At 50.1% G+C, this 22,796-nt stretch overlaps 1 protein-coding gene across 2 annotated transcripts in view; it reads right to left on the bottom strand.

Annotated features, from left to right (window-relative positions):
- The window catches only part of SHANK2 (SH3 and multiple ankyrin repeat domains 2), a 679,458-nt gene that overhangs the window by 31,578 nt on the left and 625,084 nt on the right, over positions 1-22,796 (bottom strand). For both annotated transcript variants that reach the window (XM_030918720.1, XM_030918719.1), the window contains 2 exons: positions 3,466-3,601; positions 2,881-2,961 (listed from right to left, as the gene is read on the bottom strand). In XM_030918720.1, the coding sequence (XP_030774580.1) occupies positions 2,881-2,961; positions 3,466-3,601 (217 nt within the window). The remainder of the gene's footprint in view (positions 1-2,880; positions 2,962-3,465; positions 3,602-22,796) is intronic.

Genomic DNA, 22,796 nt, shown 5'->3' with positions numbered 1-22,796 from the left:
GGCAGTGTGGATGGGGCCAGGCCCCAGCAGGCCACAGGCGCCCACAGCGGCTCAGCCACCTGAGTCCCGAACTGTTCTCCCTGACAAGGGACTTCTGTTGTCCCGCGCTGTTCTGACAACTGGGTCCCTGGCACCCGTGGTGGGGGCATCTTCCTCGGGTAGGTGATGAATAGAGGCCATTCCTGTGAGCTGGGGTTTGGCCTTGGATTGAAGGGGCGTTCACACAGAAACGTCATTGCACGACATAGAAGGGTATTCTGTATCCCGGGCGTCCACATCCTCGGCACAGCAATGGGGCCTAGAAAGCCTGCTGGGAGTTTTCTGGGCAGCCGTAGGATGCTGGTGCAAGCCCAGGGCTGCTGCACAGAGGCCACTGGGATGACACAGGCGGGGGCGGTAGGCAGGGACAGCCAGGGGAGGAGGCAGTGGTGGTTCTATGCCCACTTCACCCATTCTCATCTAACATGACTGGGACACAGTTAAGATGTGCCTTAGGGCCAGTGCCTCTGGCCAGATGCTAGGGGCCTCCCAACTCCAAGAGATGAATTAAAAGCTGGGAGTGCTGCTTTTAATTGTTGGGGGAGCTGTGTCCAGCAGCAGGCGAGCAGTACCCCCAGTGTGCTTGCTGCTGTGAAAGGGGGGGACCCGAGTCTATCTGGGGCCTGCGGTCCGCCTGCCCACTCCATGGTGACTGCCAGTCTCCCACTCCACACCAGCCCTGGGTGGGGAGGTGTAGCCAAAGAGCTCACCCTGCTCCCTTCTCCCCCCAGTGCCAGGCACAGGGCACAGGGCAGCCTCTTGGGGAGTGGGTGATTTCTGGGCCTTAAAGGGAGGCAGTTCCTGCCCACCACAAAGGGTTCCTGAGGGTCAGGAATGCAGCCAGGGGCTCTGCTCGCCTGCAACCCCCCATCCAGGGAGCCCCATGTGATTCAGGCCCCTGGGAGGCCTCATAGACAGAGCTTGAAGGCTGCCCAGCTAAGACCAAACAGGGGTCCTGCCAGCTTCACGGTCATGACGATGTGAACACAGGTCAGGGAAGAAACACAGGACACGCTGGGGAATCACAGACAGGAGAAGCCAAGCAGAAAAAACAGACAGACGGATGTGCTCCAGGGTGGGGCTCCTCGGGCAGGACCGGGTGGGAGAAGGCAACACAAGGCTTTGCGGCACACTCAAGACTGCACGGCGTCACAAAGGAGGTTTCTGTTCCACGGCGGGGGCGGGGTGGGGTGGGGGGGGTGATGGGCAGGGGGCTGAGACAGATACCGGGCCTCCCTTACCCTTCTTCTTCCGGACTGAGGCTTGCAAACAGAAAGGGGAGCGCCGTGAGCCACCAGGATGCAGCGCCCGCCCGCAGCCTACACTCGGGCCTTGTCAGCTCCGGGCGCCTCAGGAGCAGGCTGGGCCGGCACTGGGGCAGCGGGCAGGGGCTGTCTGGAACGCTGCAAACGCACACTGCGCTATCCACAGAACAGCAAACCTTGGCTGCCCGCACAACTCTGTCCTGTCTGCCTTGCTCGTTAACCTACTGCCTGGCAGTGGAAAGGGGCTTTCCTTCTTCCTCAGCACCTCTTGTCCCACCAGCACCCTGCCAAAGTGGGGGATGAGTTCTCAGAGCAGACATGAGCAGAGGTGGTGGGGCCAGCCTTTAGAGTGCACCTGTGGCCTTTCCTGCCTCATTGCTTTGTTTCTTGACTGAGCTGAGCTCGCGGGGGCACCCCTTGGAAAGATGAGAGCTGCAGGGTTTGTCCCTCAGGCGAGCCCCAGGACAGGCCTCTGTGGAGAGGGCGTGGGGGCTGGCCACCTCCTCCATCAACAGTGAGGCTGGGGCATGTGGAAGCGGGTTTCCCACGCGGGGCACTACTGGTTCTGGGTGGGTGGGGCAGTGCCACTGCAGGGCTGCTCTTTTGGATTGAGGCCTCATGCCTGGCCGCCCTCAGCACCCTTGGCCGAGGAAGGATGACTACTGCTTCACCACTGTGGCAGCACTTGCTAGACCCCTCTCGGGAAAGCTGCCTGTGCCAGGAGTGCAGGGAGGACAGGGCCTGTGAGTGACAGTACCAGTCGGGGCTTGGCTGCTCAATCTCCTGGGCCAGCTGGACTGGACCGTGGGCCTTGGGCAGGGGCTCATTTCTGTGACCATGTAAGCTGCCTTCACCAGCTCCAATTTGTGCTCCAGTGGAGCAAACAATTCCACCCACACGCCATCTCTGTGTTTCAGAGCCACCCTCTTTCCAAAGGTGTCCCTGGGCTCCATAGTGACTCCCCGGAACAGGATCCTGCGTGGCCAACATGGCCCACGTGGCTGCTTGTCGCCCTTCCTCTGTCTACAAGATGGAGTCAGAGGGCCAGAGCCTCTCTCTGTTCCTTGCAGACCTTATACAAAGGTGCCGGGAGCTCCCTAGGCCTGCTGTGCAGACCGGACTGCTCTGCCAAGCCCACGCTATCTACACAGATCCCCGGAGGATGGAGCCTTCTGGTCTGAGCCACATGGGGAGCAGCTCGCGCAGGCCTCTGAGGCCTGGGCTGAGATGGATGTTGGTGGGGGTGCCCTAGACAGCAGGGGGAGCTGCTTTGGGGACCCAGTGGGGCTGCTTACCTTTATCCACTAGTGAGAGGCCCAAAAATTCAAAACAAAACAATGTTAGATAAACAGAAAAGAGGAAAGGCAGGACTAGCAACAACTCCCCGCGAGGCTCCGAGGGAAGTGCACACGTGGGGCTGCTGGGCATGCAGGGGCACTTCCTGACACACGTCTGGGCACGGGGGCAGGAAGGGGGTAGCAAGCAAGCATGGGGTCATGCACAGCCTGCTGCTTTGCAAAGGGCAGCTCAGGGACAGGCATGGCGACTATGGAGCTGGGCCGGGTGTGTGACTTACCAAGCTCCTCCAGCTCTGAGGTCATGGACTTGGAGCGCAGGGTGAGGGCCGTGGTCGGTGCTCGCTTTGGAGGCGGGGGAGCTGGAGGGCAGAGGAGAGATGGGTGTGAGACCCCAGACCATGTTTCCAGACATAGGAATAAGGCCAGCGGTGGCCCTGTGGCTGGCAGGTGGGTCTCAGGCTGTTTGGCTGCGGTGGTCAGGGATTGTGCAGGTGTGCTTATGATGGGACAGGACTGGTGCTCAGGAGGATCTTGCTGTATCTCTGAACTGCAGTGCAGAGCCTGCCCTCTCATGGGTGGGCCTGGGCAGGGGGAGGGAGGGGACGGGACACTGAGTCAGAAGCCTGCGGAAGGGACACCTGCTAGTGACTAAAAGGGCACTCCTGGTGGATGTGCCGGCAGCCTGTGAGCCCCAAGTCATTGTCATGGGCTCTGGCGGCAAATTCCAGCCTTGTCCCTGTTCCTGGGCTCTCAGAAGTGTGGAATCAGCTGGAGAGAGGGCCCACTGCCCCCCAGCTATCCTGCCCACCCCCACCCACCCCGGTAGGGCCCCAGGCTGGAGCTGGGCAATGTGGGGCGTGTACCTTTCTTTCTGGCAGTGTCGTCGGGGTCCAGATTCCTGGTCACCGTGACCACTTTAAGGACCAGGTGATTCCCTCCCTGCCGGATCATGTTCACCACCTGCCTGTGGCCGACTTTGACAACATTCTCATTGTTAACCTGTGGGAAGGCGGGGAGGATGGCGTCAGTGAGAGCCAGCGGAGAGCAAGACAGCCAGCACCCACCCAAGGCAGAGACATGTGGGCTCCTAAAAGGGGGGCGAATGCAGGGAAACGAATGGAGTGAGACCGTCATCATTTTGGAAGCAAAGGTGCTTTTGGGGAAACCAGAATGAATGCTGCTGTGACTGTGGGTCACTTAACTGTGGCTCAGGAGGCCAGGGGAGGTGGGGAGGCCCTCCTGTGACACTGCAGCTCTCCACTGAGTCCTCTACAGCTGCTGTGGAGGAAGGGCTGATTCCTATTTAACCTGAGCATCCTTACCTGCTCACTCTTACAGGCCTGGGGCAATTTTCACGGCCACCAAGAGAGTGCATGTGAAGAGCCTGACAGGCAAGTTCCAGGGCTGGGCTGCAGCGCCAGGCTTTGCATCCTCACAGGAGGAGGAAACGTGGCGCTTAATTGCTTTTCATATATTCTGGGAACGCACATCACACTGACGCGGCCCTTTTCCTCCCACTCCCTCCCTGCTCTCCTGCTTCAGAGGCCTGGGAAGGCAGAAGAGCCTGGCCCAGGAGGGCGCTCACAGAGTAAGGGACCTGTCTCCGTTCTGGCCTGGAGAGCTAGCTGTCCCAGTGCTCCTGGGAAGGTGAGTGGCAGGCTGGGGACCCCCAAGGCTGCCACACTGTGGCCACTGCCCTGCAGTTGAGGAGCTCTTCGTCCCTTTAGGAGCCGGTTACCTCCCCTGCCCCATTTGTTCTCACCATGGCAAATGCACCTGGCACAGAAGTAGGAACGGACTCAGGGTGCCATCCCACAGGCAGAGGTGGGCTGGGCCCTGGCCCTCTGCTGTCTGCTCTTCTCATCTCCCTGAGCAACGCTCAGCAGCAGATGGCCTTGGCCTCTGCCTCCACCTCCCAGCCCCACGCCACTCCCAGAGGAAAACCCGAGGGATAGAGACTGGAACTGGGTGGGCGTCTGGGCTGACACTGCCCACCCTGGCTACTGCAGGAATAACCCTTAGTGGTTTTCAAATGTTGCTGTGAAAAGGCCCCGGCCCCACCCCTGCCCACGGAACTGAGTTCCACAGGGGGCCTCTGGCACCTTCATCCCAGCACCTCCTGAATGGGAGCGCAGCCCAAAGGCAGCTGCCTCTAGGGCTCTAGGGGGCAGCAGGGAGGAGGAAGCCCGGGAAGGTGAAGTTTACAGCTACTTTACGCACCACCTTCGAACAAAGAAAAGCACCCTGATGGTAAACAACAGCCAAGAAGGCATGCCCCTCACCAGCCACACTGCGCTGTACGTATGTCCTCCTTGTGCTATGGATTTTTCAAAAACTAAACATCTGGTGTAGCCACAAACAGAAAACATAAAGCCTGGGTGCTGCTTGGTGGATTTTCACAAATCCAACACCCATGTAAGAGCTGGATAGAAGCAGGTACCGCCCGGCTCCCCATACTGTTGACAGGTCCAGGATGTTCCAGTTTCAGTCACCTCCAAGATGGCTGCAGAGCTGTGAGGAGCCCAGGGAGGACTCAGTGGTGCCAGGGCAGTCCCCGTGCCAGCTGCTCTGCAGTCTCTGCTGTGGGACCGGCTCATTCCCACGTACTCAGACCTGCCCGGTTTCAGCAGTGAGTATCCAATGTCCTGGGCCCACTGGACAGCTGGTCACCCTGAACCGCCCTGAAGATATAGTCTTGGGAGCAGGACCATCCTAGTGGGGCCTTGGGAGAGAGGCCAACCTAGAGCGGCAGTGGTCTTTGCAAGGTGACTCCTGGGGCTGTCCCTTTTACTGAGGTTCTCAGAATGTAATTAGGAAAGCAGATGGATTTAGGAAGTAAAGAAGCCAGATCAAGGAAGAGAATGCCGAGAATTCTCGGAGGGCAGACCTCAGCTTGCAGGACCCTTGCTGCTGTGGTACAGACAGGCAACCGAACACAAGCCACACGTTATATTGGTTCTCTCCCCTCCAATCAGCACACCTGGGCAGCGGCTGTTGCTCAGGAATTCATTCATTCATTCACTCAGTCATTCCAGTGTTTCTGTTCCTGGTACCACTAAAAACCATGAGGCACAGGCAGTTCAGCTGTCTCTGTCTCCATCTGTGGGAAGTTTGCGTCCTCATGAGGGAGTTTTGGCCAACACACAAAGAAGTGAACACATAACTTCAGATGGCTGAGTACCACCTAAGGCGGCAGAGCCAAGTAAAAGGAGACGGAACAGAGGCCTGGACCCACCAGGAAAGAGCAGTGTGAAGCGGAGTCCTGGGGTGGGAATAGGCAAGGAAGCAGTTAGGGGGTCGGGGGCGCAGAAAAGGCCAAGGCCTGAGAGCTGGGCCCAGGATGCCAGGGTGAGGTTATGGGCCAGGGAGTGCTGAGGTCCGATGCAGAGATGAAGCATGTGACCCAAGCAGATGTGAGTATGAGGTACCAAACACATGTGGGGGGCACCGAGACACTGGGGCCTCGAACTGAGATGGAGGAGGCAGGCTGCCCAGCGAGACACTGGGGCCTCGAACTGAGATGGAGGAGGCAGGCTGCCCAGGCTCAGGAGTCACGAGGCCAGTGTGTGAGACGTTGGTGAGAAGACCTGACAGTAGGGAGCCCCCAGCTGCCTGGCCACTAGATCCCCAGGGGTCATCCCTTGTAAGGCTGTGGGTAGAGAGGGGAGGACTTGGCCTTACCTTGAGATGGGCTAGGACCAGCTTCCCTGCTCTGGGCAGGCCCCCAGTGCCAGGCCTTGAGAGGGCTCCAACCAAGAAAGTGCATATTACTGCCTGCTCGCTCCTGCCACCCACTGTGGGGCATTCTCTGGATCTGATGCTTGGGGAGACTACGGGACTGGCACAGGGATGGGTCGCCGGTCACTGGAGAAGCCAGGCTCAAGTTGGGACCTACTGAGGGCTCGTTGGGCTGATGGGGACTCTAGCAGCCCGGCCGCTTAGGCAAGGAGGGGCTGGGGATGTGGCCTCCGACTGCGGCCTGCTAACCATCACGGCTTTGGGCTCACTCCCTAGAATCCTCATCCTCCAGAATCTCCTGTGGTTCATTTGTGATGGCTGGATGCTGTCCTTCCATGATCTTGGCCAGAGCTGGCCCTTGGCCACTTTTGGGGGAGAAGTTTGTTCCTGTGCCTTGGAAGGGTCAAGGGCCTGGAGAGCCCTTTTCCTCGGAAGTGTCAGAGATAGACATTACTCTTCTCTGGGCAGGGGAGACTGTTTTAGGAAAACGACCAGAGGGCCTCTCAACGACCATGAGCCACCCATGGGGTATTCTCAGGAAGCTTGGCTGTGGGGCCGAGGACCTTGGTGGCCACAGCACCTTCCTTGTCTGTAGCCGACAGCCTGGGTGCACGTTCTGGCGGTACCTCCACACAGTCATGCTGCCCCAGCCAGAGCTGCTCCTGCACGGGGCCAGGCTGGCTGGCCAGATGTGATATCTTGTATCTGAGTCTGCAGAAGCTGCTGTTTCCACCTAACTCCTAATCAGCAGGGCTCCCCAATTCCTTATTCTGTCCCCTGTATCCCTGATAGACCTGCTGCCCTCAGCAGATGGCAGCAAATGGCAGGACCTGCTCAGGAGAGCTCGGAGGAAATGAGGCTCCCATGGGCCCTGGAAACGTCACTTGGCTTCTCTGAAAGCTGATGACAAAGGGGCATACAGGGCTTGCAGGGGTGGAGCTAGGTTTGGAATCAGTTATTGGGCATCTGATGCCCCTCTGACCTCCGGAATCTGTCTCGCCCAGGTCTTCCTAGGTCATGAGCCACTTCCAAACAACGGTGCTTTGGACGAGCTCCCCTGCAGTCCCAGCCCCACCTGGAGGGCCCTCTCTCCCCATTCATGGTGGGATGGTATCCAGAGAGCCCTGGTCCTGGTGGGCCCGCACCCCTCCAGAATCAGCGTATTATTGGGTCCAGAGCCCGTGGGGCCCTGCTGCTTGCTGGGTGCCCGTGGGCAGGACACCTGCCTCTCTAATGGGGTGTCCTCAGTAAACAGCATGGCTTCCTACCCTGGCAAGCACTTGGGGGCAGGGATGTGGTGCCGACAGGGCCTCAAACCATCCACACACATCCTAGGATGTTCCCTTTGGTCCCTATCCAGCGATTACCAAGGGTCAAATCCCACCCACACAGTGCCTCAGTCAGTTTCAACTTAGCTGTCACAATTTAGAGAGTACAAAACCTTTGCATAAAAAGTCTAGAATTTCAGTTTTCATTGAAAAATCAGAACTCTCGCACTTGGGGAGCTGGGCCTCCCACTTGCATGCGGCACTCTCCCCTGCTGTTAGCTGGGGCTGAGAGAACTGCTGTGCCCACCCGCCCCAGCCTCCTGGGCCGTGACGTCACTTTCTCCGCTTGAGGGGGCATTGAATTTGTGGCTCTTGCCAGCCACCAGTGAAACAGAAAACTGGTATCACTGCCTTTGATGCCATCTGCATTTAGAATTTTGGGAAGGGACACACTGAACTCTGCACAATGCTGGTCGCAAAAGCAGTCCAGGTGACATTCATGAAATTGATTTCTATTTCCTAGGGAAGCTGCAGATGACTGGTGAGCCCTGTATCAATCTAAGCTTCCCAAGCCAGTCTCCTGTGGCAGAGCTTGGCTCTCAAAAAACACTGACCTTGTGACCAAAATCTTTCCCCTGCAGAAGGAGAGGGATGTCTACAAGGGGCCTTCAACAGCCTCTCGGAGCATGAGGAGGAGGCAGAATGGGGGAATGTCATGTGGGTGCTGGGGCAGAGGCAGGCGGCCACCCTGCCTGTCACCACTCTGCATTACCCTGAACCCTAGATGCAGGCCCAGTGGACAGACATGGACATGAGGTCTGGAGGGGTCTGTGGGGGACCCCAGCTCAAACTTGGGCTTGCAAAAGCCACTAAAGTGGCTCTGAATCTTGCACTTAATATAGAAACATTGTTTCCATCAATGAAGAGCCAGTTCCAGCACCAAGCATGTGGTCCCAGTGACGCGCGTTTGTAATTAGACTCTAAATACCATCAAGGCACTAAAAATGCCGACTTCCCCAAAGCAGCTGGGGCCGGGAGGCACCCGCAGGAGTGGGGCTTGTGACTTTTCGGGGTGTTTAGAGGCTCTGCAAATGATCTCAGACCAGTAGTAACTCCTGCAACACGCATTTGCTCTGCACCCCTCCACGGTGTGGTTTAGATTCTTCCAAGAGGGCACAGGCCATGAGAGTGTGCCACAGGGACCTCCATCATACAGGCCCAGGACAGGAAGCCCCCTTGGTGAGAACCTGGCCGCACTGACAGCCTGTGCCCGGCTCTGACCTCAGGCAATGAGAGCCTGCCTATCGGGAACACCACAGGGCACCAGGGCTCATGGGGGTGAATGGTGCAGACATGCTGCTGGGCACACACCTGCCCTGTTCCCCCTCAACTGAGCATAGAGAATCCATCCCGACTTTCTGCCCACACTGACCTTTCCCGACAGAATGCTCAGCACCCCTCCCCACATCCCACCCCTCTAGTTTCCCCTAAGGCCGCCATCAGAGCTAAGTCCTGGGGCAGGGCAGAGTCTGCCCCCTGCCCTACCCTGCCTACTGGTGCATCATCTCTGTGTCCCTGAACACTTGTTCTGGACTGAACTGTGTCCTGCCCAAATTTATGTGCTGGAGTCCTAATCCCCAGTATCTCAAAATATGACCTTATTTGGAAAGAGGGTCTTTGCAGATACAGTCAAGTTAAAAAGAGGCCATTAGGGTGATTCTAACCCAGGTGACTAGTGTTCTTATGAAAAGGGGAAATTTGGGCTGGGTGTGGTGGCTCACACTTGTAATCCCAGCACTCTGGGAGGTCGCGGTGGGCAAGCTGCTCAAGCACGAGTTTCAGACCAGCCTGGACAACATAGTGAGACACCATTTCTACAAAAATTACAAGTTAGCCTGGTGTACTGGTGTGTGCCTTTGGTCCCAGCTACTTGGGAGGCTGAGGCAGAAGGATCACCTGAGCCCTGGAGGCCAAGACTGCAATGAGCTTTGATTGTGCTACTGCACTCCAGTCTGGGCAACAGAGCGAGACCCTGTCTCAAAAGAAAGGGAGTCAGGGGAGTCTGGATATAGAGACATGCACACAGGGAGAAGGCACCATGAAGGCTGGGATCAGGGTGGTGCTTTGAGATGCTAAAGGTTGCCAGGAAACTGCCAGCTCCTATGGGAGAGGCCTGGAAGATTTCCCTCACAGCCTTAGAGGGAAGCCATGCTACTGCCACCTTGATCTCAAACTTCTGGCCTCCAGAGCTGTGGGAGAGTCCCTGTCTGGTCGAAGCTGCCCACCTGCAGTGCTCCGTCACCAGGCCTATGCCGTGCCCGGCCTTCTTGGCCAGCACCCTGAGGACTGTTCTATAGCAGCCCTCAGCCACAGTGCATCTCTGTCTGCTGCCCACTGAGGCTCACCTGCCCCTGCAGCAGCAGCTGTTGCCCAGGCAGTGGCACAGGTCTCCAGCGCTGCCCAATGTGAGCGGACACTGATTGGGCCACAGCCTTGGCTCTTGGTCCCATGACCTCCCCCAGGGGCCCAGTGTGGGAACACTGGCTATTGGCCTCAGAGCAAAAATGGCCCCTGAGTCCTGTTTATCCTGTTGAGGAGGGGCTCCCAGCATGGAGCTCTGCACTCTTCCTTGTAGGAGCTCAGAGCACGGCCAGCCGGCATGTGGCTCTGCCTGGGTCTTCAGCATTGGTGTGGCCTTCGGGGCAGCCTTCCTCAGCTCCCCGCCCCCTCGCCCCGCCTGCCTTTCAGCTCTGACTCAGCCCACCCTGCTGGCCACGAATGGAAGCTGAGGACTTGCAGCGGCTGTGTTTCTGTGTCCCCCCAGTCCATGTGTCGAAACCCTCACTGCCAGTGTGATGGGGCTGGGAGGCAGGGACTCTGGGAAGTGATTACATCAGGAGGCAGAGCCTTTGTTAACAGGATTAGTGCCCTTATAAAAGGGATCTTGGAGCAACCCTTTGCGTCCTGTGAAGAGAAGATGGCTTTCTGCAAACCAGTTTGCCGGCCAGTGCCATGATCTTGGACTTCTGGTCTCCCTGAGCTGGGAGAAATACGTGCTGTTTAAGCCACCTGAGCTGTGTATTCTGTTGCGGCAGCCCAAATGGACTAAGAACTCAAGTGACAAACCATAGCTGTGCCTACTTTCCCAGGAGGCTAGCCACAGCTGCTCCTGTGGGACGGTTCCCATCTCCCATCCCCTGCAATTACGTATATTGTACCAGGCTTGGGATGGGGAGGGAGGAGGTGTCTCGGCCAGCAGGTGACCCAGGAGTGACTGGTCTCAGTTAAAGGGAAGCTGGGAGGCAGGGACTGGAGGAGCAGACCCCGGGGCCGCAATCCACCCAGACCTGCAGAGATGGCAAAGGCAGCTCTGGCATGCAAAGGCCACAGCCCCCAGATGCTGCTGCTGCTGTTAGCAAACCCAGGGTCAAGGCTGGTGGCTGGGGCATCTTAAAGGTCCTGGGGAAAGGGGTGTTGTGAGGGGGAACTCAGAGGCATTGCCATTGGAAAATGACTGCCGGAGCCCTGGGAGGGAGTGGGCAGTGCAGGCTGGAGGCCACAGCCCTCCCGCGCTCTTGCTTGTAACAAGGCTTCTGCCCTTCCCCACCCCACAGAGGTCCTATCGAAACTGTCCCCTTTAGCAGGGCTAACTGAGGCATGTAATGTGGGTCCCTGAGAAGAGATTGTCTTTCCTGCCTCTACCAGTCCCCCCACCCTCAAGTTTCTGCCACTGGACCCAGATGTCTGTGAGGCCTCTGGATACAGATCCTGTCCCTCCCTTCCCTGCTCCTCTCTCCTCTGTCCAGGAGCTGGGGGAACCCGTCTGCAGGAAGAGGATTTCCTCCAGGATGGGTCCATGTCACTGTCTTCTACCTTTAGGGGAAGTGTCTCTGCCTTGTGCGAGTCATAGCACAGTGAGTCCTGGAGGTTACTGGAGTCCTCCCTGGGTTGGGCACACAAAGGGTGCAGCCCATGCTCCCAGCTGCCTTCCCCTTTCCCGGTGAAGAGGAAGTAAGTGTGACTCCATTTTCCGGACAGAAGCTGCACAGCCACGTGAAGTGGCAGCGCCTACTCCTTGCTGCCTCAGAGCCAGCCCCAACCAAAGAGGCTGCTCCAACTTCCCGTCGACCATGCTGGTCTTAAGTTCTCATCCTATTCTGCAAAAATAAACAAGCTTTGGATGAAGTCCTTCCCCAAAAGTAAGAAACATACCAAGGTCAAAGCTGTGCGCTGTGTGGCTTTCCGTTTTTGTGCACCTGCTCCCTGTGTGAAGGTGAGCACTTTAACAACGAGGCAGGAGGATGCCAACGGAGTGTGCCCCAATGCCCATCAACACTTCTATGGGAAGAGTGGGGCAAAGGCACATGGCTGGCAACTCAACTCAACGTAAAATTAATTGACAAGACCAGCAAGCAACAAGGCAGGACTGGATAATTCAGTTACATTTCCCTACCCAGTTCAGCAGAGGCAGAGGAAGAAAGAGCTTTGGGATCTTTAGAATTTCCCAGCCTTTAAACAAACCTAAAATCAATTTAACCTGCAATGAGACTTTGCAACCAGCTACAGTCCTTAAAACAGATGCCAGAAATTGCTCATGTGGTGACAGAAACAGCAGAGACAGAAACTGCAGAATAGGTGAAATGCTTGCTGTTTCCTCATATGCTCAGGTTGGCATCTTGAGCGTTCATGGGGTTTCTGTGCCCCTCAAAAAACCCTGGACCTGCAATTCTGGAATGCTGCCACCAGGGGAAGGTATGGCTTGATCACTTGCCAGATTTATAGAAGGCTCAGGTAAGCACTGAAGCTCCTGGGGATAACCGCCTTGGAGTTGAGAGAAACTGTTGAGAAATCATGGATCCAGTTAACTCCAAAAAAAGAGTAATGTGCCTATCCATGTATCATCCTTACATACAGACATGGAGACATTTACAGAGTGAGTGACTCACAGCCACATCCAGGTAGATGGCAAGAACCCAACCCTGTCATCAGCCAGAGTCCAGGGAATTTCTGTGAAGAATGGGCATACCTGCCTTCCTTGTAAATAATTATCTTCTTCCATTTAAATTATTTAAAATATCAAAGTTGTACATACACATACACAGAGTTTACAGAAACAAAGAGTTCCACAAGGATTGTCATGATGAAACCCCACCATTCAGCCTTACTTCTCACTCTGAGCCTTCAGCTATTTAATTTTATATCTATCACTCCATCTTTGAACACCTATTTTTGCTACTTGATATTTACATTTTTGATATTATCTGCTGACACACTGTGATGGAAAAGGATGACTTGGCTCAGAGCTTGTGAAATGTGGCACTATGGTGATTTTGGACCAATTAATTCTTTGTTGTGGGTGTGCATTGTAGGATGTTTAGCAGTGTCCCTGAATTCTACCTGCCAGCTGCCAGCAGTAATCTCCACCCCCAAGCGTGAAAATCAAGAATGTTTCCAGATATTGCCAAATGTCCTATGGAAGGTCAAGACACCATCAGTTGAGAACCACTAATTTAGCTCTTTTTAAAAAATCCTCCCTCCCCACTATTTTCCCAGTACCACCATCTTCTAGATGTATTTATATCAAAATTTTAACTAGATCGCCATTCAGGATTTACATCATGACTATGTCAAATCTATTCATAGCTTAAACTATATAGTATACTATGGTTACTTTGTCTTTTCCTGTACATTTTGTTCTCCCTAGAGCAAAATAATTTTGTTTGTTGGTTGGTTTTTCTATGTACTTAACAGTAATTCAAATCCAAATGCTTCCCTAATTATGTAAATCTCTTTTCAGAATTTTCAACCCATTTTAAGTTTGTCTTCCTGAAGAAATATTTCCTGAAGACTTTTGATCGGCACTGAACAACCAGGATTAAGTGTTTTCTAGCAGCTGTCCCCATTACTCTAATCCTCAGGATTCTTTTGATTGACTCTTTCCTGTGTTGGATCTCCTGAATCCCCACATTTGTTTATTTGGTTCAAAAACCTCATTTTTTGTAAAGGACATCCTCCAGTATCTTCTCCTCAAATGGAGTTTGGAGATAATTTTTTGAGACATTGACTATTTGAAAATGGCTTTATCTGTACACTTAATTGGTAGTTTGGCTGGGTATAAAATTTGAGGTTGGGGAATAGGTAAGTTCCTGAGACTAACTCTTCTGCAGGTAACAGCTATAAAATCTAGGCAGAGTACAATCCCCACCCCCAAACCAACAAATGAATTCTCTGAAGGTTCTGGAGAGTGAACAAAGACAGGCAGATTTTAGAAGAGAGTTGAAAATTAGAAGCTTTGTGCAGTGGATGCATTATGGTGTGAGTCACCTGTGGTTTTTTTTTTTTTTAAATCCAGATCCTGCTCAAACCTGCAGTTCTGATAGAAATCAGAGGATACAGTCCACAGTGGCCATAGCAGCCAGAGTGAGGGGCAAACTCCAGAAAAGAGAGAGCCAGAGAAGGGTAGTTCCATGTTCTGTGTGTAAACTTTTCCTAGGTCTTTGGTCGATGTCTGAGCTGTGTGTGTCAGGAACACTCAAATAAGCTTGCTGATAAGGCTGAAATTTGAGCTGCTGCCACTGCAGGTCAGACAAAGGTTGCAATTTGAGTTTAACCAAACTCATTATCAGCTAAAACGAAAACATTAACACCCATCAAAGGAATGTAATATAATCCAGAATTGCCACAGCATAACATTCACAATATTTGGCATACAACTCAAACTTATTTAGCAAACCCAGAGATAACCCAGATGTTGGAATTATCAGACAAGAACTTTAAAAAACAGCTACTGTAACAATACTAGGTAAAGGAAAATAGGCTTATAATCAATAAAAGACAGGAAATCCCAAGGAAATGTTAAAAATATATGGAATTGTTAGAAATACAATATCTGAAATTAAAAAATGCATCAGCTGGGCTTAACATCAGCATGGATAAGACAGAGCTAATTGTCAGTGAATTTGAAGACACACCAAGAGAATGTATCCAATCCAAATAAGAGAGAAAAAAAGATTTTAAAAAGTAGAACAGAGAGCATTAAGGATCAAAAAGGTCTAGCATAAGGTTAACGAGAGTCCCAGAAGGGGAGAAAATTAGAGTCAAAGAAGACAGACAAAATGAATCAGAAAAAATATTTGAAAAAATGATAACCAAGGAATTCCCCAAGTAGGTGAAGGACATAAATTTATAGATTCAAGAAGCCTGTGAATCCCCAAAAGGATAAATGTTAAAAAAAAATTATATAGGCACATTATAGTCAATTCTGCTTAAAGCCAAAGACAAGGTGAGAATCTTAAAGCAGCCAGATAAATTATTTACATTATTCACACTCTACAGAAAAATGACTGAATTATGGCAGACTGCATCAGAAACCATGGAGAAGAACAACTTGTAGAAGACCGCGGAACAACATCTTTAACAGGTGAAAGTGAAAAAAACAACTAGAATTCCATTTCTGGTGAAAATTCTTTAAAGAATGAAGGCAAAATAAAGACCTTTATAAAGAAATGATGACCAAGTTATTTGTTGCCAGAAAGCCTGCACTATAAGCAATGCTGAAGAACATTCCTCAAGCTGAAGGGAAGTGGGGCTGTCTATGGACGGCACAAAGGGTGCCACAAATGGCGAACACCTGGATCCAAAATAAAAGACGGATTTTCCCTCTTAATTTTTAAAGTAGAGATGACTGTTTAGGCAAAAATAATACTGATTTTGGGGTTTACAAGTGTGTAGGTGTAACACATGACAATTATAGAATCAAGTGAGGCAGGAGTGAAGAAGATGCATCTCTATGGTTGCTGGGTTTTTATATTTTACATGAAGTGTACTATTTGAACTCTAAGTAGAAGATGGAAAGCTAAGAATGTATACTGTAATCCTTGAGCCACTGCTAAAAGAATGTGAGGAGGTACAGCGTAAAACCAGTGGATATAATATAAATTAAAATAAGGTTCTAAGAATAGTCAGATAATCCAAAATGAGGCAGACAAAGGGAAAAAGAAAACAAACCAAGGAGATAACCCGAAGACAAACTTGTAAACCTAGATGGAACTACATGAACAATTCTATTAAATGTCACATAGGATAAAACTCCAATTAAATATCAGGCCTTCTAAGACGGTTTAAAAAGAAGACCTAATGATGCTGTCCATACACTTTCAATATGAAGACACTGAGAGGCTGACAGTTAATACATTGGAAAAGATAGTTCCTGGGTAGAATGGCTGTTAATATCAGACAAAATCAATTTCAACCACTAGAAAAATAGTTTGGCAATTCCTCAAAATGTTCAACATAGAGTTGCCGTACGACTCAGAAATTCCATGCTTATTTATACAGCCAAGAGTGGTGAAAACATATGTCCACACAAAAACCTGTACATGAAAGTTCATAGCAGCTTTTACTCATAATAGTTAAAAAGCAGGGGTGGGATGAATGGGGAATGACTGCTAACGGGTGTGAGTTTTTTTGGGGGAGTGACACAGTGTTCTAAAAATAGATTGTGCTAATGGTTACACAACTGTGAATTAACTAAGATTCATTGCATTGTGCACTTTAAAAGCTTAAATTTTATGGTGAGTTATATCTCAGTAAAGCTGTTATTAAAAAGCAGACTTCAAGAAAGTATTACCAGAAATGAAGAGGCATATTTCAGAATGATAAGAGGCAATTTATAAGGAAGATATAACAATCATAAATGTTTACACAACTAATAACAGGGCTTCCATGTAATGAGGCAACATTTGACAGAATTAAAGGGAGAAAGAGGCAACCCCGCAAACACAGGAGGAAATTTTAATACCCCTTTCTCAAATGGACAAAACAGGCAAAAACAAACAAACAATAAAGACATAAATGATCTGAACAACCACCTTGACCTAATGGATACTTGTAGACCACCCAACAACTTCAGTGTATACATTCTTTTCAAGTGTGCATGGAACATTCTCCAAAATAAATGCTATACTGGGCCATAAACTTCTAGGCTGGAAATACTTTTCTTTCAGAATCTTGAAGGCTGTGCTTCACTTAGCTTCCAGATGAGCTGTGAAGGACCTGATGCCATTCCTGTTTTGATCTTTTGTATGGCGTCTGCCTGCCTTCTCTGCTGCCCATCTCCTCCCTACTGGAAGACTTTGTGAGATACTCTTTGTTCCCAATTTTCTGAAATGTATTGATGTGCTTTGGCGTGTCTATTTTCTTCTCTTATACTGGGTACTTATTGATCCTTTTCCATCAGGAAACTCAGTTCTAGAAGGTTTTTTTTCTTTTTTTAATTCAGAGGCAGGGTCTTGCTCTGTTGCCCAGGCTGGAGTGCAGCCTGGCACAATCACAGCTCACCTGCAGTCTTGAACTCCTGGGCTCAAGAGATCCTCCTGCCTCAGCCTCCTGAATAGCTGGGACTACAGGCATGTGCTACTATGCCTGGGTAATTTATTTTTTTTGTAGAGTCTTGCTACATTGTCCAGGCTAGTCTCAGACTCCTGGCCTCAAGTGGTCCTCCCACCTTGGCCTCCCAAAGCACTGGGATTACATGCGTGAGCCACTGTGCCCAGCTTAAAGTTTTCTTAAATAACTTTTTTTTTTTTTTTTTTTTTTTTTTTTTAACTTTTTGACACAGGGTCTTGCTCTGTCGCCCAGGCTGGAGTGCAGTGGTGTGATCATGGCTCACTGTAGTTTTGACTTCCCAGGCTCAGGTGATTCTCCCACCTCAGCCTCCCAAGTAGCTGAGACCACATTTGCATGCCACCATGCCTAATGATGTTGTGTGTAGAAACATGGTTTTACCATGTTGCCCAGGCTGGTCTTGAACTCCTGGGTTCAAGTGATCTGCCCACCTTGGCCTCCCAAAGTGCTGGGACTACAGGCATGAACCACTGTGCCTGACCAATTTAAAAAATTACTTTTTAAATATTTCTTTTATTTTCTCTTTGAGGTATCTTTATTTTATACACAGTAGACCTTCTGGACTGACCTTCTAATTTTATTATCTTTCTTCTTCGAAGGTCATATCTTTCTCTTTTCTGAGAAATTCTTTTTGATTTTATCTTTCAATCTATCTTTCAAAATTTTAATACCAGCCCGGAGCAGTGGCTCATGCCTCTGGGAATCCCAGCACTCTGGGAAGTTGGGGTGGGAGGATTGCTTGAAACCAGGTGTTTGAGACCACCTGGGCAGCAGAGTGAGACCTTGTTCCTTGAAAAAAAAAAAAAAACTTGAAAAAATTAGCCAAGCATGGTGGCACGTGGCTGTGGTTCCAGCTATTCAGGAGGCTGAGGTGGGAGGATCCCTTGAGGCTGAGGCTGCAGCAAGTCATGATCACACCACTGTACTCCAGCCTGGGCAACAGAGCGAGACCTGTATCAAAAGAAATTGTTTTTTAATACCCACTATAATATTTTTAATTTTCAGGAACTCTTATTTTGTTCTCTGAATGATCATTTCAGAAAGAACATTCTATTTTTATTTCAATGATGCAATATTTTCTTTGATCTCACTGAGCATATTAATAATACATTTCTTAATCTTACTCTTCCTGCATATTGGTTCCTTCAGTTATTTTCAGTGTGTTTGTTTTGGGCTGTATTTCGTATTAGTTCATCAAATGTCTGATGTTCCTTGGAAGGCATCTTATATTTCAGAGTAGCCCCTAAAAGACTTAAGTTAGATCACAGCCAGTTGTTTTGTGAATACTGACAAACTGATCCTAAAGTTTATATGGAAAGGTAAGAGGCCCAAAATAGCCAACACAATATTGAAGGGCGACAAAGTCACAGGGCCGACACTCCCCAACTTCAAGAGTTACTATACAGCTACAGTAATCAAGGCAGCAGGGTACTGGTGAAAGAATAGACAAATAGACCAACGATCAGAATAGAAAGCCCAGAAATAGACCCGCACAAATAGAGTCAACTGATCTCTGACAAAGGAGCAAAGGCAGTTCCATGGAGAAAGGACAGTCTTTTCAACAAGTCATGCTGGACATCCACATGCAAAAATGAATGTAGAGACAGACCTGAAATCTTTCATAAAAATTAACCCCCAGTGGATCATGGACTTAAATGTAAAAAGCAAAACTATGACACTTCTAGAAGATAATTTAAGAGAAGATCTAGGTGACTTGAGTTTGGTGATGATTTCTTAGACACAACACCAAGAGCATAATCTATCAAAGACAAAATTGATGTTGAACTTCCTTAAATTAAAAACTCTACAAAATGCACTCTGAAGAGAATAAAAAGATAAACTACAGACTGGGGGAAAATCTTTGCAAAACACTTACCAGATAAAGGACTGGTATTTGAAATACAAAAAGAACTCTTACATCTCAACACTAAGAAAACAACTGAATTTAAAAATGGGGCTGGGCATGGTGGCTCATGCTTGTAATCCCAGCACTTTGGGAGGCCGAGTCGGGCAGATCACCTGAGGTCAGGAGTTCGAGACCAGCCTGGCCAATATGGTGAAACCCCTTCTCTACTAAAAGTACAAAAATCAGCCAGGTGTGGTGGCACATGTCTGTAATCCCAGCTACTTGGGAGGCTGAGGCAGGAGAATCGCTTGAACCTGGGAGGTGGAGGTTAGAGTGAATCGTGATGGTGCCACTGCACTCCAGCCTGGGCAAAAGAGTGAAAAAAAAGGGCAAAATATCAATAGACAACTCACCAACGAAGATACACAGATGGCAAATAAATGCTCCGCATCATGTGGAATTAGCAAATCAAGCCAATGGTGAGACACCACTACACACCTATGGAATGGCCATAATCTCAAACACCGACACCACCAAATGCTGGTGAGGATGTGCATCAGCCAGAATGCTTATCATTGCTGGTGGGAACACAAAACAACACAGGCACTTTGGAAGACGGTTTGGCAATTTCTTACAAAACATCAAAATTTTACCCTATGATCCAGCAGTTGTGCTCCTTGGTATTTACCCAAATGAGTTGAGAACAGGTTCATACAAAAACCTGTCTGCACATGTTCAGAGCAGCTTTATTCATAATTGCCAAACTTGGAAGCAACCCAGATGTCTTTTGGGAGGTGAGCAGACAAACACACTGGTCTCTCTAGAAAATGGAATATTAGCGCTAAAAGAAACGAGCTACCAAGCCATGGGAAGGCCTGCAGGAAGCTTACATGCATGTTGCTAAGTGAAAGAAGCCAATCTGAAAAGGGTGCACACTGTATGATTCCAACTACATGACATTCTAGAAAAGGCAAATGATGGAGAAGGTAAAAAGATCAGTGGTTGCCAAGGGCTCAGCAGGAGGGAAGGTGGAACAGAAGCACAGAGAATTTTTTAGGGCAATGAGGCTGTTCTGTTTGATACTGTAATGGCAGGTACAGGATATTATACATTTGGCAAAACCCATAGAATGTACAACACCAAGAGCGAACCCTCGTGTAGACTATGGACTTTAGTTAATAACAGTGTATCAATATTGGCTCATCAATTGTGTGGGACATCTGCTACAACTGACGAGCCAATTGAAAAACAGGGAAAATGGGGAGAGATACAAGGGGGAATGTGGCAAGTTGGTACTTTTCACTCATTTTTCCCCAGAAACTAAAATTCCTCAAAATATAAAGTCTACTAATTAAAAAGAGGCTCACTTCTACAAGTTTTTATTATGGAAGAAGCCCAATGTTACATGACAGTAGAGAGATGAGTACCCTGAGCCGCTGCCGTCCCTTCCGCCAGCATCAGCCACTGCTGCCTCCGACAGCACCCACCCAGCCCCTGGGGTGATCATATCCCTCTTTGTTCCCTGGAAATGGCTCGTCGTGCTTTCTATGAAAAGACAAAGACTCATTAAGAAGAAACACAACTGAGGTGGGAGGATTGCTTGAGCCTGGGAGGTTGAGGCTGCAGCTAGCGGAGATCACACCACTGTACTCCAGCCTGAGCAACAGAGTGAGACCCTGTCTTAAACAAAACAAAAACAAAAAACCACAATGCCATTCTCATGCCTAAAAAGTGACTGCATTCCTGGTATCATGAGGCACCCTGTCATGGCTCAGGCTCCCTGAGTGTACAGCTGGTTTACCTGACTCATGAGCAAGACGCACATGTCACATCTGGCTGGCATGTCTCTGAAGCCTTTTTACACCTGTAGGCTTTCCTCATTCCTCTTTTATCCCTTCGCAGTTCGTTCGCTGAAGAAACCGAGTCAACTGCATCCTGCGGCATTGCTTTTATTAGTAGTGGTCAGAGGCAGGATCACATCCAGGCGCACTTTGCAGGTGGTGCTGGGCACGCCCACGCCAGGAGCCCTGGCACAGCTACTTGGATCTTTCTGCGATGAGATGGCACCGGTAGGTCAAGCACCCTCAGCCTGGCCCACTCCCCGTCAGCTTGCCACTTAGTATTTTTAGCAGCCACTGGTAAATGCCATGCCCAGATCCTTCACCTCCTGGGAGTTGTGGAACGCTGATGTTTGACTTCTATTGCTCCTTCTCCACTTATTAGTTGCAATAATTTTTATTTTAACTTTTTGAGAGGGGGTCTTGCTCTGTCACCCAGGCTGGAGTGCAGCGGCATGATCTCAGCTCACTGCAGCCTTGACCTCCTGGGCTCTAGTGATCCTCCCACCTCAGCCTCTCGAGCAGCTGCAACCACAGGTGTGCGCCACCACACTGGGCTAAGTTTTGTATTTATTGTAGAAATGGGGTCTTCCTATGTTGGCCAGGCTGGTCTTGAACTCCTGGGCTCAAGTAATCCACCTGGGCCTCCCAAAGTGCTAGGATCACAGGCATGAGCCACCGCATCCAGCCACAATAATTTTTAAGAAGAAACTTTCCCTTTTCAACACTTGGATGACCCTGAGGCACAGTGTATGTGAGAATGCCCAGATATGGGCCAGACGCTCGCCTTTCATCAGTTTTCATGTGAATGACTCACTTCCTTCAAGTGATCAGTTCTTTAAAAAGTACCATTATGGGCGGGGTGTGGTGGCTCACGCCTGTAATCCCAGCCCTTTGGGAGGCCGAGGCAGGTGGACCACCTGAGCTCGGGAGTTTGAGACCAGCCTGACCAGCATGGAGAAGCCCTGTCTCTATTAAAAATACAAAATTGGCTCGACGTGGTGATGCATGCCTGTAATCCCAGCTACTCGGGAGGCTGAGGCAGGAGAATCGCTTGAACCTGGGAGGCGGAGGTTGCCGTAAGCCTAGATGGCACCATTGCACTCCAGCCTGGGCAACAAGAGTGAAACTCCGTCTCAAAAAAAAAAAAAAGGTGCCATTATGAACTCAGGGATGTTTATGAGAACATATCTGATAAAAGTTTGAATCCACTACAATTACTATTGTTTTCATTTTATTTTATTGAAACAGGGTCTTACTCTATTACCCGGGCGGGAGTGCAGTGGCATGATCTCGGCTCACCGCAGCCTTGGCTTCCTGGGCTGGAGTGATTCTCTCATCTTGGTCTCCTAAGTAGCTGGGACCCAGGACCACAGGCATGTACTACCATGCCTCATTTTTTTTTTTTTTTTTTTTTTTTTTTTAAAGATGGGGTCTCACCATGTTGCCTAGGCTGGTCTCGAACTCCTGGGCTCAAGCAATCTGCCTGCCTCAGCCTCCCAAAGTGTTGGAATGACAGGCATAAGCCACCATGCCTGGTCTAGTCTTTGTTTTTAAGCAAATCTTTTATTTTAGAATAGTTTTAGATTTACAGAAACATTTGAAGACAATATCCAGAGTTCCCATACACTCTACGCCGTTTCCCCTATTATTAGCATCTCACACTGGTATGGGACATTTGTCACAATTAATAAACCAGTATTGATACACGATCATTAACTAAAGCCCACATTTTATTCAGATTTCTCTAATTTTTACCTGATGTCCCTTGTCTGTCCCGGGACCTGTCCAGAACGCCACATTATGTTTAGTCGCCGCGTCTCTAGGCTCTGCCTGCTGGGATGGTTTCTTAGACTTTGTTTTGTTGACCTTGACAGTTTTGGCTGCTGGTCAGGTCTTTTGTACTACCCCTGAATTAAGATTTTTTTTTCTCGTTATTAGACTGAGGTATATACGGGTGTTCAGGAGGTAAAGAGCCATCCCTGTCACATAGTATCGAGGGCACACACTGTCACCAAGACTTATTGCCGTTGGTGCTGACCCTGCTCGCCTGGCCAAGAGAGGGCTTGCCGGGCTCCCCGCTGTGAAGTTACTCTCCT

The sequence above is a fragment of the Rhinopithecus roxellana genome, chromosome 15, assembly GCF_007565055.1.
Source record: "Rhinopithecus roxellana isolate Shanxi Qingling chromosome 15, ASM756505v1, whole genome shotgun sequence".
NCBI classification, from domain to species: Eukaryota; Metazoa; Chordata; class Mammalia; order Primates; family Cercopithecidae; genus Rhinopithecus; species Rhinopithecus roxellana.
Note: the sequence above shows the minus strand (reverse complement) of the source record. Positions and strands in the feature narration are given on the sequence as shown.